The sequence below is a fragment of the Corvus kubaryi genome, unplaced genomic scaffold (assembly GCF_017639235.1).
Source record: "Corvus kubaryi isolate FWS band 111438036 unplaced genomic scaffold, C.kubaryi_AGA036_p1.0 138, whole genome shotgun sequence".
Taxonomy (NCBI): Eukaryota; Metazoa; Chordata; class Aves; order Passeriformes; family Corvidae; genus Corvus; species Corvus kubaryi.
In genome coordinates this window covers 3,452,320-3,469,487 of record NW_024580672.1, presented here as the reverse complement: position 1 = coordinate 3,469,487, position 17,168 = coordinate 3,452,320, and the positions used below count along the sequence as shown (strand labels likewise).

Sequence of the window (17,168 nt, the reverse complement as noted above, 5' to 3'; positions counted from 1 at the left end):
CTTGATATAAACCAGAACATGCACCACATGACCACCAGACTTAAGGCAATATAAAGCCTCAGGCCTAAATTTTCCTTGTGGAACAGCACTTCTGTAGCAGTTCTTGCTACTAATATTTATAGAGTTATTTAACTCCCTGGGAGTTTTGGGGTTTACTGATGGACAGAGTCGAGGTATGGTGGATAGTATTTCTCTTGAGTTTTAATATTTTATCATCAGATGTGAAAATGAACACTGTAACCAATAATACCTTCACCCAGCAACTTCTGCAGAACATTGCAAACCTCACAATCTCTTTCAGTGCACCACCATAAGATAAACCCCCTGTATTTCTCAGAGGGTCAGTGTTCTCATCTAGCTGGAATGGAATGTTATCTCTCCTAAATTTGCTAAGTCAGGCTGGCCGATTAGTCCGAAACATTCAAGTTACTTCAACAATAAATTGAAAGAATCAGCAAGATTTTTATTTGGAACTGAAAACTAAACCACAAAATCACAGTAACCCAAGAACTGCCTGGCTGTGGGTCTGATACTACTTGCTCTTCGGGGTTAGATCCACTGCATCTGACTTCTATTTTAGAGAAGTGCTATCTGACTGCAGACTCAGATCACATGAGCAGCTCACAATGGGTGTATAAATTTTCTTTACTCTGTGCTATAATCCAGGTGCAAACAAGAGAAATATATAAAGCCCTACTATTAACAGCCCTGACGACAAAAATGAGCGAATGACTTGAGATTTTGTGAGTAGTATTTTCCCATGTAGATGCTGTACTCCTACTAAGCAGGTAAAGTGTCTTCTACAAGCTCACTCTAGCACTTCCTATACAACCTCTTTTTATTCAGAAGTCTTTCCCCCTTCCATCCTGCCTACACCTGTCCCAAATTTTGGTAAGAGACCAAAGTGATGAAACCACAGACACGTATAAGGAAAAGGAAATAAACTGTGGAAAGCACCACGTGGCTCTCAAAATACAAAGCTTGTTCATGAGTCCTTACACGTTTCTCTCTTAAGCCTCATGAGTTCTCATAATCAGTACCTACTGGGCAAGTAAGTTCCACTTCCAGTGAGAGTCTTGCAGTGGGCATTTAACTTTATTCACTGTTCTTCCCAAACAACTTTGATTTTGAGTTTTAAAGACCAGCTTTTCCTCTGTCCTATCACAATCTTTTTCTGGAGAGAAGACATGGCCTGTAACAAGGCCCTTCTAAACTCTTGAGATATGCAATAGAGAACAAACGCTGACCCTGAAGCTACTGAAAATCCCTTGGTAGCAGAACCGGTCCTGTTTCATCCCTCCCACTCCCTGAGCCTGTGCACTTCCCATCTGTGCCAGCAGGTCCAGCTCTGAGGTCAGATGGAGGACATGGCAGAAGTGCCATGCTACAGATTTTCCAAGGTCTCTATCTTAAGGCAGGGCACGTAACAAGGTTCCAAGGATTTCTTTTACCTGAAACTTCACTTCAGATCTTCTTGTGCCAGCCATCAGCCAGCTCAGTGAATCCAGGCACTGGAAATTATCTCATGCATTTCTGCTTCCCTAAGAGTCATTTAATGCTCATAAAGATGATGCAGCTGTGAGGTTACTTGGAGTACCAAAACAAAATTATTTGCAGCTGGCTTGGATATCTTTCTACTAAGCCACATTTTCAGTTCAGTATGGTCCAGTTTCAACTATAACTCATTTACCTATGTAGGTAGTACAAATATTTAGACCAAAGGAATTTGACAGCTTTAAAGCAGCACTGCAAACATGTCAGTAGCCGCCAGTCTGATCAGTAGCGGTCACCAGTCTGAAACAGAGTGACACCACAGCCCAAGTCACTTCTCCTGGGGGCCTTCTAGATGTACTTAAGAAGCGCAGTATTTCAGTAAAACCTGAGTATATGACAAATGGTAGAAAAAGGGAGATTTGAATCTTGCTGTATCTTGTGTCAGAGTGAAGACAACAAAAGTTTTTGGTTCTTGCATCTGGAAAACAAGTATGAACCTCCAGGTTTTAGGGAGAAAATGAAGAACAGGAGGCATCTGCACAGCTTGGTCAAAGGTTCAGCGAGAGGTTCAGCGAGAACTGATGACACTTCTCAGGGAACAACAAATATGAAAGAGGAAACACAGTTGCTCTAGGGTTGACTCTTTTTCCAGAAGAAGAGTTTGAGGAAGGCCTAGAGTCTCTTCCTTGGGAGCATGGAGGAGGAAGAAGAGGTGCTGTCCAGGCCTGAGGAGCCTTCTTCTTGCATCCAGGCTCTTCCCTGCTCTCCCTGCTGAATCAAATCATAACCTATTTCTACATTTATTATGTGTAAGGTTGGTGTATTAAAATTATTTGAGTAAATGTTCCAGACTTAAAATCTGGATTATTCCCCCTCTCCAGAATTGATTCCTTAGAGTAAGTTTACTTGATAGCCACTCCTGTGAAATGAAGAGAGTGCCATGGGGATTCTACCCTGATACTTTCTGCCCTGTTTCTTAGAGGATCTAATTACTTGTGATGTTGATACATTAAGTCACCACACAATGTGAGATTAATTTCTCTCCTGAAGTTCCTTACCTATATTCACTTACGGACTTCCAGCCTGAGTTGTTTCTCTTGACTCAGTTCCTGTCATTCAGTGAAGTGAACTCAGTGTGCTTTCAGCAAATGTGAGATCTGTTCTGATGTGAGCCTGAAGATCTGAACAGAAAGGAATAGAGAATGTAAGCAGGCAGTACCGAAATAAAGGTATGGTTATACCCCAGATTTGACACAGATAGAAGATGGGGAGGGAAGAAGAAAGCTGAGCCACACTCATACCAGTTGTTACATGGCAAACACAGAAAGGTAGTCTCCTTAAGTTCTGAATTGTCAAGTTGTGAAAACATTTCTCTTGAGGGAATTTCAGGTCAACTGCTTCTCTGACCTGACCGCTAAAGAAACTGCTTTTCATCAGCTACACAGCCCGTGGAGACCTACCTCACCTTAGTCACTTGCACTACATGAAGCTAAACCCTATGAATACACCCACAAATACTATGTACTGGTTTGCTGTTATTCACTGCACTGCTATAACATCGCAGCATGATGTGAAAAAAATCACATTAAACTGGGCCAGGAAAGACTATCTCTTGGGCTGGGTCTGCATTCTTAGACATCTGTCACTTCACATCTCCATCCTCATCTCATTAAATGAGCTACTTTGAATATTTCCTTGGAATACAGAAATTATAAGAAAACCATGAGCAATTTCTCAGGAGCAGAAGATTGCTCAGTGCCAAGGAAGCTGTAAGTAATTTGGAGGAGATGAGTTTTGCACCTGCTGTAAGCCTTGTGTCCTAACAGATTCCAGCTGGGATGAGAACTGCATCCTACTGGCCCCAATGTCCCGCATTTCAATTGAAGACAACTCTCTCAAAACACACCCAGTGCTTCAAGCGCACATTCTGGCCCAATACTCCCTCCCAGCGGGCTGTGTTTAACCCACACCTGAAAAAATTTAATCCTCAGTTAGTAAATCACTAGTGCTTCTCTCATTAAGGGTAGCAACATATGAATAAAATACACCACATTTGCTTGTATCTCCAGGCTCGCTTCATAGTCATTCTATGTTTATTGCTTAATGCATATACATACATGTTATCATTCTGTCATGTCTCCAGGCATGTTTCTAGTCACTCCTTTCGCAGCTCTCACTCACATTTCTCTTTTGTTTTTATAAATGTTCTTAAGGAATTGCTGACTGCCGCGGGGAAGCCAAGGAGCCCTTTCCAGAAATCTTACCCCGTACAAAGCTGTTTGCTCGCCTTGACCGTACCCCCCTTCCCCGAAGCTAAAAAGTAGCGTAAGAAAATTTCCTCCTTGAGTCACTGGGCAGCTCTGCTGGCAGCGCGGCGCAGCGCCCAGGGGGCGGGGCGGAGCGGCCCCAGGGCGGCAGCGGCGGCGGCCCCGCCCCAGCGCGGCCTTTATAGACCCCGCGCGGGGCTGCGCCCGGCAGCCGCCGCAGCGCCGGGACCGGGCAGCGCTGCGCCGCGCCGCCGCCGGTAAGTGCCGTGCCTCTGGAACCCGATCGGCCGCTAAAAGCACCGTGCTGTGGCTGAGCCGGTCGGGATGAAGCGATTGCTCTTTAAATTGCATTGAAATTTAAAAAAAAAAAAAAGCCACTGTGATGCGGTATCGCAGCAGGGGGAAGGTCAGTTCTACTTGCTACAGTATGTCAGAATGTTTAAAGGAATCAGCAGTACTGCTGTTTGTGATGCGAACGCTGGGTCTGAGAAACTACTTATGGTAACAAAGAATAGATTACTTGCGTTGCTGCCAAAAATGCTAAAAATAATTGTCTTAATAATATTTAAGGGAAGTATATCTGCTGAAATCTCATCTGAATCTGAAAAGCATGCACAGCCAAGTATCTGAGGCATGGTTTGCTTTCTTGCATTATGATACCTGCTTACAAGCAAAGTTTGTATCTACATCAGCATTTTTATTTGTATACTGTCCAATAATGTCTATTTTCCAAATGAATCTAGTGATCTTCTCTATACCCCATGTTTTGGTTCACACCACTGAGCACGTGAACTTAATGTGTGTTAGGAGTGCCCAATAACGAGCTATAGGGTACTTGCACTCCATTGCTTCCAAATAAAGCCCAACTAGAGGGTGCAATCCATATATCAGCAGGCATTCAGTCTGCAGGACCAAAGCGGAATTAGTCTAGTGTAGAAACCTGAAGCAGCTATAGTGTGGAGCAGGTCTTCAGCACCAGCTTGGTTCTGTACATCCTCCTTCTACTGCATTACTTTTGTTTTTTTGCTAATGTAAATATAACTGAGATTCCCATGAAATCTTTTAATAATCAGGTTTCACAGTTTTCTATAGGTGAGAATGCTTTAAAAAAAACTCCCATAACTTGCATTGTAATTTAAAGAAGAGAAAAAGATGTAGGGAACTTTATTGTACCCCCCATTTTTGTTACAAGATAATTATTTAGCATTGGTAAGATTGCTATACATGTTTGGCTATGAGATCCAGGTGCATGTAAGAAATCAAGACAGAATATGTTGTAAGCCTCTAATACTGTAAATAAGTGAGGCAACATCACCAGCAGACTTTCAAGAGTTGGCAGTGGTTAGAGGCTTCAGTGAGGCAGCCAGGTTTACCCTAAGTGCTGAGCATCAACAAGATGCAGCTGATAACTATAGAGGTACTGGAAAAAGGAGCCTTCTCTTTCATACCCTGAAGTTGCATGCTCAGTGCTTTCATTGAAGGTAGTAATGGTCAGTTGAATAGGTACAAACAGTTGGACAGCAGCTAAATATATCTGCCAATTTCCAGCTTTTAGCCCACACTGCAAAAATGGAGTATGGGTTTTCCAATTTCTCATTCCCTGCTTCACACTCTTAAAAAAAAAAAAATCTGTTTTTATTGCTGAGACTGTACAAAAAGAGAGCTTCAAAGTATAACCTCTAATTTAATATATGGAAATAATAAGCAGATATCCCACTGCAAGTAGATGCTTAGTTCTTCATCAATCGTGTTGTAATTTATCTGAAACTAGCTGAAGACAATAGAAGCAAGAAAGCTGACACTGCAAGCTACAGCATGACACTAAATTCCTGTTTTATTTTCAGAATAAAATAATACAGATAGAAGAAGAGCAAAGGGAGAAGTTAACTGACAACATGAAGTTACTCATCTTCCTCACCATAACATTGGGCGCGCTTGTCACAGGACTAGAATCTGTAAGTTTTAAAGCATATCAAAAGCCTAATCTTATTTCATGGAGAAAGGCATACCCAGCCTACAAAGCAGAGGGAATACTCTGAAGGACAGAACAGGAATCCATTGTTGAATACATTTTCTGGCTTTTATTCTATGTCACAAATGTGAAGCACTAAGGTCACCAAAATGACAGGGGCAACTGATGAATGTTGCATCTTTGCTGCACTGCTTGTTGGAGAGGGTGAAGTTTCTTTCCCTGTTTTAGAGACAGTGACCATTAAGAGCTGCTTGGGTTCTTACAGCATAAATAATTGCAAAGTTGACCTGATGCAGTGGCACAGCTCAGTGGGGCTTTTCTGAGCTTGGGCTTTTTGGTGGTTTTTGTTTGCATGACATGGGATTCGTTTCCTTCCCCGTTTTGCTTTGCTTAATTAGAGCTCCACTTCTTATTCATATCCAGATTCCACAAAGCAGGTTCAGCAGGTAGCTACATGCAAAAACCTAAACTGTTGAAGATATGCAGTAGTTTGGGCCTATAGAAGATGATCAAGCCACAGAAAAGGAACTGCCTCCTTAAAAATACTTTTTTTTTGTTTTTCTTTACCTGTAGATTTATAGCTGGAAGTACTACAAGCTATATAAACGCAGATCAGAACACAAGGGTAAGCATCTGCCTGTTTTATTTGAACCTAAAAAGAACTTATTATCCTGTAATTATACCTTCATACAAGGAAGAAAGCCCCTAATGATACTGAAATACCTAAAACTTAATTTGCAATTACATTTCATGTCTGCATTCAAATGTTTTGCCTATAATTAGTGATGTCTTTTACTTACAGAATGCCCTTGTTTGAATGGAGGAACATGCATTACCTATTACCTCTTCAGTGGAATAGGTCGTTGCATATGTCCAGATGGATACACTGGGATTCACTGTGAACTAGGTAGTGTATCTTCCTTAATGCTAACTAAAATGATTGGAAAGGTCTAAAAGATAATCAGAGAATTAATATGAAATGCCAAGTGAAAGTATTACCCAGAAACATGACTGTTAAAGGATAGCCTTTAGCAGCTTATGCTAACAGACTAAATGAGGGGAAACAAGTAAATGTTGGTGCAAAATCAGGATCTCTAATTTTTCTTGTCCCTGCCTCCTCATGAAGGTTGCTTACCTCAACCTTACTTTTAGTTTGGGGTGGAAAAAATTAACTAGTTTGTGAGTGTTCAGAAACAGAAGAACTTATTAGATTGTGAAGTTCACTTAATTGTTAAAGAATTAATATGTGTGCTTTAAAGTGTAAGATACTTGATGCTCAAAATTCATATAGAGCAAATTTAATAACAATATCTAGTCATTGTAGATTTTGTATCTGTTTTTGAGTGTAATGTAAGAACTTTTTTCTCATTGGGAGGATTTGTCCATGTCTGTCACAGAACAATTATAAACAAGAACATGCTGCTAATAAAATATTTTTTCACAGACACTGACAGCATGTGCTATACTGAAAATGGGGAGGACTACAGAGGGATGGCAACAGAAGACAAATGTCTGCCTTGGAACTCGCCCTCACTAATCACTAGGGGTCGCTACCATGCTTATTCAGAGAATGCTTTGCAGCTTGGGCTGGGCAAACACAGCTACTGCAGGTAAGAAAAGCATCTTCCTGTGATGATTTCTATTATCACAGCCCCAGAGGTGCTTCAGTGAGAAACATCTTTTTAAAAAAATAACACTACAGAGCTGAATAATTAAAAGTTATTTGGAATGTGACTTTCTGAAGGATTCTTTTCCCTGGTATATCTTACAACGAAGTATTTTGGTTTTTTCAGAATACTTGGAATTTTAAGATAGTATGACTTTCTAAAACTGTCTTTATGAAAACACTTTTTTTATTTTTTAGAAACCCAAATGGAAGGAACAGGCCCTGGTGTTACACCAGAAGGGGATCTGCCATTCAAGAAACACCTTGCAACATAAAGAAATGTGGTAAGTAATACTAGTTTCAACATAATTGGGGTTTGGTTTGTTTGGTTTTTTAATTTTATTTTTAATACCACAAGGTTGGAATTTATTTGTAAGAACATCTGAAAAAAATTTTTCTTTTCACAGGGCCTATGTGTGGTCAAAGGAGCATCAGCAAGAACTTCAAGATTGTTGGTGGAAGGCAGGCAGAGGTTGAGTCTCAGCCTTGGATAGCTGGCATCTTCCAGAACATAAGGGGCATGGACCACTTCCTGTGTGGTGGCAGCCTCATCGACCCTTGCTGGGTGCTCACAGCAGCGCACTGTTTCCATACTCCGTAAGTTTCCAGTTCCACGGGCTTCTTAGTTGCAACTTTCTTCGTCTAATTTCTTTGTGCAATGCTCACTGAGCAACTTTTGGAATGCACCACAGTAAGAATGTTCCTTTGATTGAACAAAGCAAGAAGAGCAGCCAAAGAAACATTTAAGTCTCTGAGAGTCCACATCTAGCAGAACAAACTAGCAAGATGTGGACAGTTGGGTGGGATGCAATTTAAACAATTTAGTGTATATTGGTGCCAAGATTTCATTTTTACCTTAGCCATTCCCAAAACTTAATAATTGTACTGATGGTGATGAGCTGTGAACATCTATGGGTGTTCTTTTTGGCTTTTCTGTGGAAAGCTGAACCCTCTGGTATCCTGCAGAGGACTCTTAATGCCAATGCCTTGCATTAGTAGCTACTAGCTAGGCATGTTTCAAAATGTGTGAATATCTATCTTAATCCCTTCAAATGGAAAATTAGGATGCCTTCCTTCAGAATATTGGATCAACTTTCAAAACTGACTAATTTTTACCTTTTCTTATCAGCATCAAAATAAATATGAAACAGAACTAGGACTGGATCTCAGCTGTTGACCTTACTCTCAGAAATCAGTAGTCTTAATCAATCTCTCTGCTCTCACTCAGGTCAAGAAGACCAATAAACAAATCTGTCTACAAAGTGTTTCTTGGAAAGTCTATATTGAATGTTACTGATGATAAGGAACAAGTATTCATGGTTGATGAGATCATCTCTCACCCTGACTTTACAGATGACACAGGTGGCAATGAGAATGATATTGGTAAGTATCCTCTTAATATGAGCCTTTAAAACACTGGGATAGGTGAAGGCTACATAATTGTGGCATACATCTTCTAAAAGATGTAGAACCAGAGATGGGAAGAAGGGGAACAGGAACAGCCTGAAAACTAGGCCTGTGCTGACAGTTTTTGCACTTGTATAAGTTTTGGTGTTGGCACATATCAGATACATTACCTGGCAGGCAGTCTCTGGACCTGTGGAAGACATGGCTTTTCCATAAGCACTGGTGGCAGCTTTCCCTTTTTGTCATTTTATTATGTGTCTAGAGATCACACTGTATGTACAGTAAATGATGAAACAATGCATGCACAGTAGGTTTCATTATATAGCATGGGAATGCCATATCAGGCACCACATTAGCTGGGGGTTATCCTGAATTAATTCAGACTCTTATGGAAGTCTGGGTTTCACAAGCCTATTCCTAAAGCAGCCGTGTCAGAGATGGGTTTTTGCAACTTGCACAGAACAGACTTGCCACTCTTGAACTTGACATTTGAACTCTACCACCCCTTCTGGATTCCTCCTGCTGCTGCTGCTGAAGTAAAGAAAATCCAAGAAAAGCTTTGTAAGCCATTCAGGGTAGTGGGTGTCACCCTCTACAGCCAGTCAGAAAGTTGATCTTTTAAAACATCTAAAGATACTCTTGCAGAAGACCTCTTCCCTGAGCTATCAGCCACTCTCCTTTGAGGAAGCAAGTTCAAGTTGGAACATTTGTCAATTTTAGTGTTGGGAAATTAATGTTGTTGTTATTAAGTAATGACTGTCATTCCAAAAGCAGTGGAGGGGGGGGCATGAGTAACCAGAGCTAAATATAATTGCAACTATTCCCATTAACTGTACCAAATACTTCTATTGTCAGAACTTGAGGGGGAAAAACTTGCTTTACAAATCTAACTATATCTTTTCTGACTTGTTTCATAGCTTTGATAAGGATAAGGACGACTTCTGGACAGTGTGCAGTAGAATCCAAGTATGTCAGAACAGTTTGCTTGCCAGAGAGAAACCTTTACTTAAAAGACAATACCCATTGTGAAATAGCTGGCTACGGAAAGCAAGATTTTTGTAAGTGAATGACTTCTCTTTCCAAAGTTGGTCTTCCATGTAGGAATGTGATGATTTTTACACCATGATCAGTGAAGTATTGCAAAAAGACTCCTTTTTATTGTATGTATTCCATGTGCATCTCTTGAAGATGATCTTTGCTATCAGCTTCTCTAGTTGTCTATGGCATTTCCTATCTGATGCTTTTCTCACTCGTCACCATACAAAGTAAGCCAAGATGTAAACCACAATTTTTATCATTCCTGATGTGATAAGGAGCAGAAAAAAATTAAAGCTGTGTGGGAGGATTAGCAAAGGATTGCATTTGTGCAGAATTTCCATCAAAAATTATTAAACTCTTTTTCTCTAAAGACTAAACTTTATATTTTGTGTTTGGAACATTTGTTTTTCTCTTTGAAACTTCTTTATTAACAGTAAAAGCAAACCAATACTGCAAAAGAGGGAAATAAGAACTTTAATGCAGAACTGGAATGGTTATGCTAATTTAAGTGCAGAAATTGTGTTATCGGGGGTTTCTTGCCTTTTTTTTTTTTTTGGTTTTTTTTTGTCTTGGATGGTGAAAATAATGAAATAATCTTTTGTTTGCAGATGACATCTTTTATGCCCAAAGACTGATGTCAGCCACTGTGAACTTAATATCACAAAGAAAATGCAAATATGAATACTATGACAGTATTAGAGTTACTGACAACATGGTCTGTGCTGGGGATCCCACATGGCAGATTGATGCCTGCAAGGTAAAATTGGTTTGGTTTATTTTGTAAATAACTTCAAATGCATGTATGCTATATGGATCAGTTGGTGGCATCTTGTAATTCTCCTAGTCACAAGAGTCTCTTATGTAACTGGAAATTAGTATATCAAGTGGGGTTGACCTGTAGTGTGGCCAAACATCTGGAATAAAGTTGGAACCCAGAGTTAGGTTTTACCCCCTCCAGGCCTTCTTTTGGAGGTGCAAGAAGTGCAGTATCTGTGATGAAGGATTTGGCATGTTGGCTTTGACCTTGTATCACTAGTCTAATATCTGTGATTATAAACTTAGGATGGGGATGGAGGGTTGTTTTCCAAGCTAAGTATTCTCCCAGTATCCTGATAGGGGGAACTAGAGAACTCCTTATCTTTAGAGACTGTTCAAGTCACAGCAGATGCCAAACCTTCTGTTCCAACTAAGCAATGTTCTCGAAGATCAAAGCTTTAGCTCATAGGTCCCTGCTAGCTTGTTTAACTCTAGAAAAGCAGTAATTGCAGGCTCCATCTGCAGAAAATGACCTAATATGCTCTCTTTCTGTTGTCAGGGAGATTCCGGTGGCCCCATGGTCTGTGAGCACAATGGCAGGATGATAGTTTATGGGATTGTCAGCTGGGGAGATGGCTGTGCAAAGGAAAACAAGCCTGGTGTTTACACCAGAGTTACTCAATACCTTAACTGGATTGACTCCAACATGAATGGGGTACTTGCCAAGAGTCGTTTTCTTCCTGAACCGAAGTGACCTTTTTTCTACAGCTGGACTGAAGTGAACAAGATTCAGCCTATAACTGACACCAGGACAGTGAAGACCTGAATGTCATAAGAGGCTTTCATTTTAAATGCTTGTGTGGTCAGTCACTCACATCAGTGTTCCTGAGACATGAGGCAGAGAGATGGTTGATATATGATCTTACTACTCTGAATTACCTGGAAACCACTCAATGGGAAGCTAAAATATTTAACATTTAAATGAGTATTCCCATGCATGATACTATGCATAGCAAGTTATCTGTCTACTTTGTTTATGAACCAGCATTTGTTCTGGAAATACTGATACAGTTTCAACTTACTTAACTCAAGTATTCATTTTATACATGACCTGAGTCTAAAATCTCCCCTCATTGTACTGAATAATACTAAGACTCAAGTCCCACAAACCTAACCTGTTAAGACCAGTACTGAGAGAGTGATCAGACTTAGCATCTAAGTGGAAAAAAAAAAAGTAGTAGCTGAGTCAGCATAACAAATTCTTAATGTATTTCAGTTAAGAACTGTGCTGCAAGAAGGCAAATTGCAAATTTGCTGGACTTCCAGGTCACACGTGAAGGTGTCTGGGTGCCCTGGAAAGTCTGATTATGCAACCTCTCTACATGTACATATGTACCCACAAGAAGTTTTAAGGACTTGGCATTTGTTGAATGCTGCAGGCATCAAAAGTCAGAAGTTTATTTCCATGCATTTAACTGATATTATATGGAAGTGATTTTTTTGTTTCTCCCCAAGACTTATTCTGGTTTTTTTTAAACTTGTCTTTGTTTTGTAGATCTGAATTATTTTACAGATTTTAATTATTTGTATGAGGGCTGGAACCTCAAGCTTTATTTAATTATTTTTACTGTGTTTAACTTATTGTTTGTATTATGGATGTTAAGTATCATTAAAAAAACCCTTCTTTTTATGTGTTTGTTTCTCCTCTCTGGAAAATAGATGGGTATGACTCAAAATAGAATTGTCATTATTAAGTTCCAATCTGCCTGTAATCTTCCTTAGTAAAACATAAATGTTTGAACTTCCAAATTATTGAAGTATTTGATATGCATAAGCTGAATTTTCTCTTTCCAAAAAGCACATGGGTGTTTGTGAAAAGCATACTCCAGCTGTAGCTTAGTATAGTCTGGGTACATGGACCTTGCACACTGGTGGTGGAATGATAGGAGGAAGACTCTTAATGAAGTCTGGTCCTTGAGACTCAAGACTAAACTCGGTAACATCTCCACTATTTGTAGTGCTGTTATTTGGTAGGTCATGTGTCCTTATACTTCAGTACCCTTTCTATAAAATGGGAGGGATAATACTTCCCTTTTCCTACAGCTCTGCCTGGCTCTGAGTTGTCAGGAGTGAGAGTTGACAACCATGTGACTGTACTGTGACTAATGCCCTGACATCCCCATCGTGGGCAGGGACACCAAGCACAACTTAAACACAAACTGATTACTGACAGTGCTGGATTGCAAACTCTTAGGCAATACAATTTGTGGTTGGGATCTGCAAACAAATTTATTAGCAGAGTTAACCACTGCAGATTGTAGAGTTATTTGGGGCAAGTTTGTGGACTCCTGATTAAAGTTTGGGCAGAGAGTTGGGTACAATTGCATTGTTTCTGGAGAATGAGTTAGAGATCTCATGTGAGAGACTGGAGACTCGGTGAGAAGAAAAGCATCTCCTCACTGCTTCTTTTGATAGCAACTACCAGGACAGCTTGACCAGTGCTGGCAGAATACTTCATGCCCAAAGTAAGAAATGGTAATACAGTTTTAGACAAAAATATACTAGAGTTTAAGCATATCTTTTGGCATGCTGCAAATTTCTCACTTCCACTTTAGCACTTATCAAAATACTTAAATCAACAAATCTCTGACAGGTGGAGAATATAAGTATCTTCAGCGCCATTGCATGTGATTTTCATTGCAATTAACAGTACATTGGTCATTGACTTCTCTAGGCTTTTTCTATCCAGAGAGTCAATATGATTTAACTTTCAACTTATTTCCATCATTATGAATATAAGTAAGAATGAAAAAGGAGTGATAAATAAAACTAGCATTTAGGTCTCCTTCAGTTTGAAGTCTAGGAAGCTCTGGGCAAAGTCTGAATAAAGCCAGGACCTTGAAGGCAGAGGCCATTTAGATGCTGTTGGGTGTGCAATCTTATTTGTTCTTTAGTTTATATTGGATAAGCTGTTCCAACAAAAATTAAATCTTTAGACAGTATATATATACACCTCTGCTCTGGCTGCTATACAATTTTATATAGCTTCTTTCAATGTTCTCTGCATGACTTTGGCCCTACAGCTATAGTATCATCTGCCTGGCTAGTTATCAGAGCCTGGAAAAATGAAGGGCAAAGATGAGAGCAGAGTTTTGCAAAATCTCCTCTTCCTGCAACAGAATCCACAGCAACCATTCTTTTTCCCTGTTAGAGAGTGAGCAGGTGTTGATCCAGGTTGAGGTGTTGGTGAAGATGGAGAGAAACAACCTCGAGAACTGTGCATGGAGGTTGGCAAACACCCCTGCAGAATGACCAGAGAGAGGATGGTTTTGGAAGATATTAGATATCAGCTGGGTACTAACATACATGCAAGACAAAATTTGATATCATAAAGCTACTCTTACTTAACATGGTTCATTGATTTCAGGTATTTGCTGGCAACAGAAAGGAGTATTTAGAAACGGCTGAGAGGTGGGCATCAGCCCAATTGAAGAGATCATACTCTCAGAAGCCTTAGAAGCATGACTAACATGAACTCAAGTTCCTACTTATCTGCAATACTTCCACAGAAGAAATACACCAAGAAAAGAAGGACAAAGCAGTATCTGATGTGTCCAGAGCACAGAGGAAGCTTGTTTAACCTGTCAGCTCGTAGAAGGATATGATGCATCCTGAATGAACCGACCACTTGACCTTATATAGCTGAAGCTTTCTTCATGGAAGTGAAACTAAAATGTGACTCAAAGTACTTAAAAAAAAAAACTGTTTAAAATAAACTAAGAGATGAGGAAATGTAATACATCATCACCTGTTTGTTACATCACTTCCATGTGGAATTGCATGCACGAGAGGATTTTGTTTGTGGATATTGAAACCTGAACTACACAACCACCATGACTATTTGATCACTAAACCTTTGGTTCACTTCTGATACCTAACCACAGCTCTTGCTTTAGGCCTAATGAGTACAGAACTTATCCATAAAAAGAGAATCAAATCTTTCTGCATTCATCAATCTTGTAATTTCAAGTTTCAGATATCTCCATCTTAAGCTGAAGTACACTACATGTTCATTTAAGAAAAAATCTGGGTTCAAACTTGGTGTAGCCTAACCCTTCCAAATCCATCACATCTCACACAGTATACAAATGGACAATCGGAACAGAATTTGGGTTGTGTTGTTTAACTTTTGGCAAATGAATGAAATGGAACTATAAGAAGTGGAAATGCATGAATTTGAAGGAACAAGGACTATGTACTTAATGAACAGCAAAATGAGATGCAGACCCAAAAGTCAAGCATGAAAACACATGCAGGCCCACATGAGCAGTATGCTCAGTTCCCGTGTCCAGTTCCATAGCTACAGCCAACAAGTTGACTCATGCAGATTTAGGCTGCACCTGCCTGGTAGGATACACTACTGATCTTTGAAGCTGGAAAGGGCTGTGAGAATACCAGCATCCAAACAATTCAGAGTGAACGCCACAATCCAGAGTCATTGAAAATGAACAAGCTAATGAAGAGAAACAGGAATAACCAAACACACAGAAGTAGATGAGTGATAACCAGTATTAAAACAGATCCAGAAGGCATTGCAGACTAGAGTCTGGATTTAAGTCAACAGTATTGAGTAAAAACTGTAAACATACTGACACATACCTCAGAGCACAGTTTATAAACCTCAGGACAAGGCAAACACTCAGCTGTGTTTTGTTCCGAGTGTCATTCTTCTTCATGAAAAGGCAACAGTAATCAGTGGTCCAGAACATGACAAGCAGAAAAGACTGAAAATATTTAGTTTATTTTATCCAGAGAAGCAAAATTCACAGGGAACATTTTCTTCAAAAGGGAAAAGACCGAAGCAGAGAAGGGAATAAACTGTTCTCTGTGTCTTCCGGAGATGGGGTAAAAAGCAATAATCTTGGTTGCAGGAAGGGAACCTGAACTGAAATATTATGAAATTACTCTACTGGTAAGAGTAGTGAAGCATGAAATAAATGGAACTGAGTGGTGTTGAGCCTCATCCACTGGAATTTTTCAGAAAAATTTAAATAGAAATAAAATAGTTGGTTTGGGCTCTTGCAATGCAACTGAAAGGTATTTTGAGAAATCACCTAACCTCAGGTTCCCTGTTTTGTTATGAAATCAATGAACATGCTCAGTGACTGAGATGACTACATGAAAATACAGACATTACAGGGAAATTTAGAAATATTATTACACAATTTTACCCATCTTTTTAAAAAGTGGCTTTAAGAAATGGGTCCTATCAGAGAAAATAGTCTGGATTTCTGAATTAACAATTAAAGGCAAACCTCTTAATGGTAGGCTAATAACTATAAAGAGTTTTGAGCAAACCTTTCCGTGACTCTTAACGAAATATTATACTAGAAAGGGCTAGAATCAAATTAATTGTTTCCATGTCCCACTGTGCAAAATAATGTCAATGAATAACATGCGCAACTGGCAAAGAGAATAAAATTATTATCCCCCATTGGATGGTGGAAATGTTATTTTTCTACTGAGTAACTGAAAAATGGTTTGTATGTAATGCTTTGACTTGGCATTATACACATGAATTACCTCAGCACACTTTGTGCTAGAGGCCTCTGGGTGTGTGATAAAATCTCCCAAAGCACAGTATTATTGTAAGGAGGCAATCCCGAAAGAAGATGAAAATCACAGGCAACCACGAGACTTTGCCAATCACAGACTCAAGCATTTTGGGATTTGATGTCTGTTTGGTGATAATTCCAGAAAAACAGATGGATACATTTACACATCCACAGGCAGTTTCACATTTATTAGAAGTGAACCAAAGTATCTCTGCTAGTCACAGCTGGGATGTTCTAAGTGCAGTAAATTCATAACATCAACATATATCAACAGTCACAGCTAAGAATTACTTACCACTAATTCTTCCCTAAATTTTCTTGCCTTGTGGCACAAAACTTTAGCCTAAGTTAAAACAAAGCATCCTCAAGTGACATAAACCAGAACATCACTACAGCTGTTCAAACTGCAGCTGTTCCATCAAGACCACAGCATGTACTTGGCATTAATACAGCATGTTAGCACCCGTGATAAAAAAATCTTCACTAATGCTCCAACTCCTTCATCTTCAAATGCACCTGCAAAGTCTGACACATTGCAAATCTGTGTGGTTGGATAATATTTTTATTTTTAAACATGCTTACGTGCTATGTTAGCAGCCCCAGCCACAGGAAGGACTGCCTTAAACAGGTAGCTGTAACCATCTCAGTCAAATTTTGCTCTAGAACTTGCTAGACAGTACCTGAGCCAACACTGCAGGACACCAAGGGGCTTTAAGTAGCTGCCATTCAAAATTGAATAGATTTGTCTCACACCTTGCATTTGGGATCAGGTGGATTTGATTACAGACATCACACTTTATGTATCTTCTTAAAGAACAAGCAATTGCTAATTTAATTTCAAACTAGACATACACAGATAAATTCAAAATATTTTTCCAGAACAACCCAGTTCTATCTAAAATAACTGTGATTAGATTTATCTTACATATTAAACCTTTGCTCTCTAATAATAA

At 39.5% G+C, this 17,168-nt stretch overlaps 2 protein-coding genes across 15 annotated transcripts in view; one reads left to right on the top strand and one right to left on the bottom strand.

The window, feature by feature from the left end:
• CAMK2G (calcium/calmodulin dependent protein kinase II gamma) overlaps positions 1–17,168 on the bottom strand; it is a 207,425-nt gene that overhangs the window by 187,610 nt on the left and 2,647 nt on the right. The window lies entirely within an intron of this gene.
• On the top strand, positions 3,971–12,409 carry PLAU (plasminogen activator, urokinase). Its single transcript, XM_042018665.1, has 11 exons — positions 3,971–4,018; positions 5,606–5,716; positions 6,307–6,358; positions 6,536–6,640; positions 7,178–7,343; positions 7,598–7,683; positions 7,807–7,996; positions 8,628–8,782; positions 9,724–9,864; positions 10,453–10,601; positions 11,160–12,409. The coding sequence occupies exons 2-11, from the start codon at positions 5,657–5,659 to the stop codon at positions 11,352–11,354; spliced, it is 1,299 nt and encodes a 432-aa protein (XP_041874599.1). The 5' UTR covers positions 3,971–4,018; positions 5,606–5,656; the 3' UTR covers positions 11,355–12,409.

Bases quoted from the DNA above. Each gene is read 5' to 3' on its own strand.
- PLAU (XM_042018665.1), top strand. From the start codon at position 5,657: ATGAAGTTACTCATCTTCCTCACCATAACATTGGGCGCGCTTGTCACA. The intron at 5,717-6,306 runs GTAAGTTTTAAA...CTTTACCTGTAG, and splicing joins TTGTCACAGGACTAGAATCT to ATTTATAGCTGGAAGTACTA. The intron at 8,783-9,723 runs GTAAGTATCCTC...CTTGTTTCATAG, and splicing joins TGGCAATGAGAATGATATTG to CTTTGATAAGGATAAGGACG.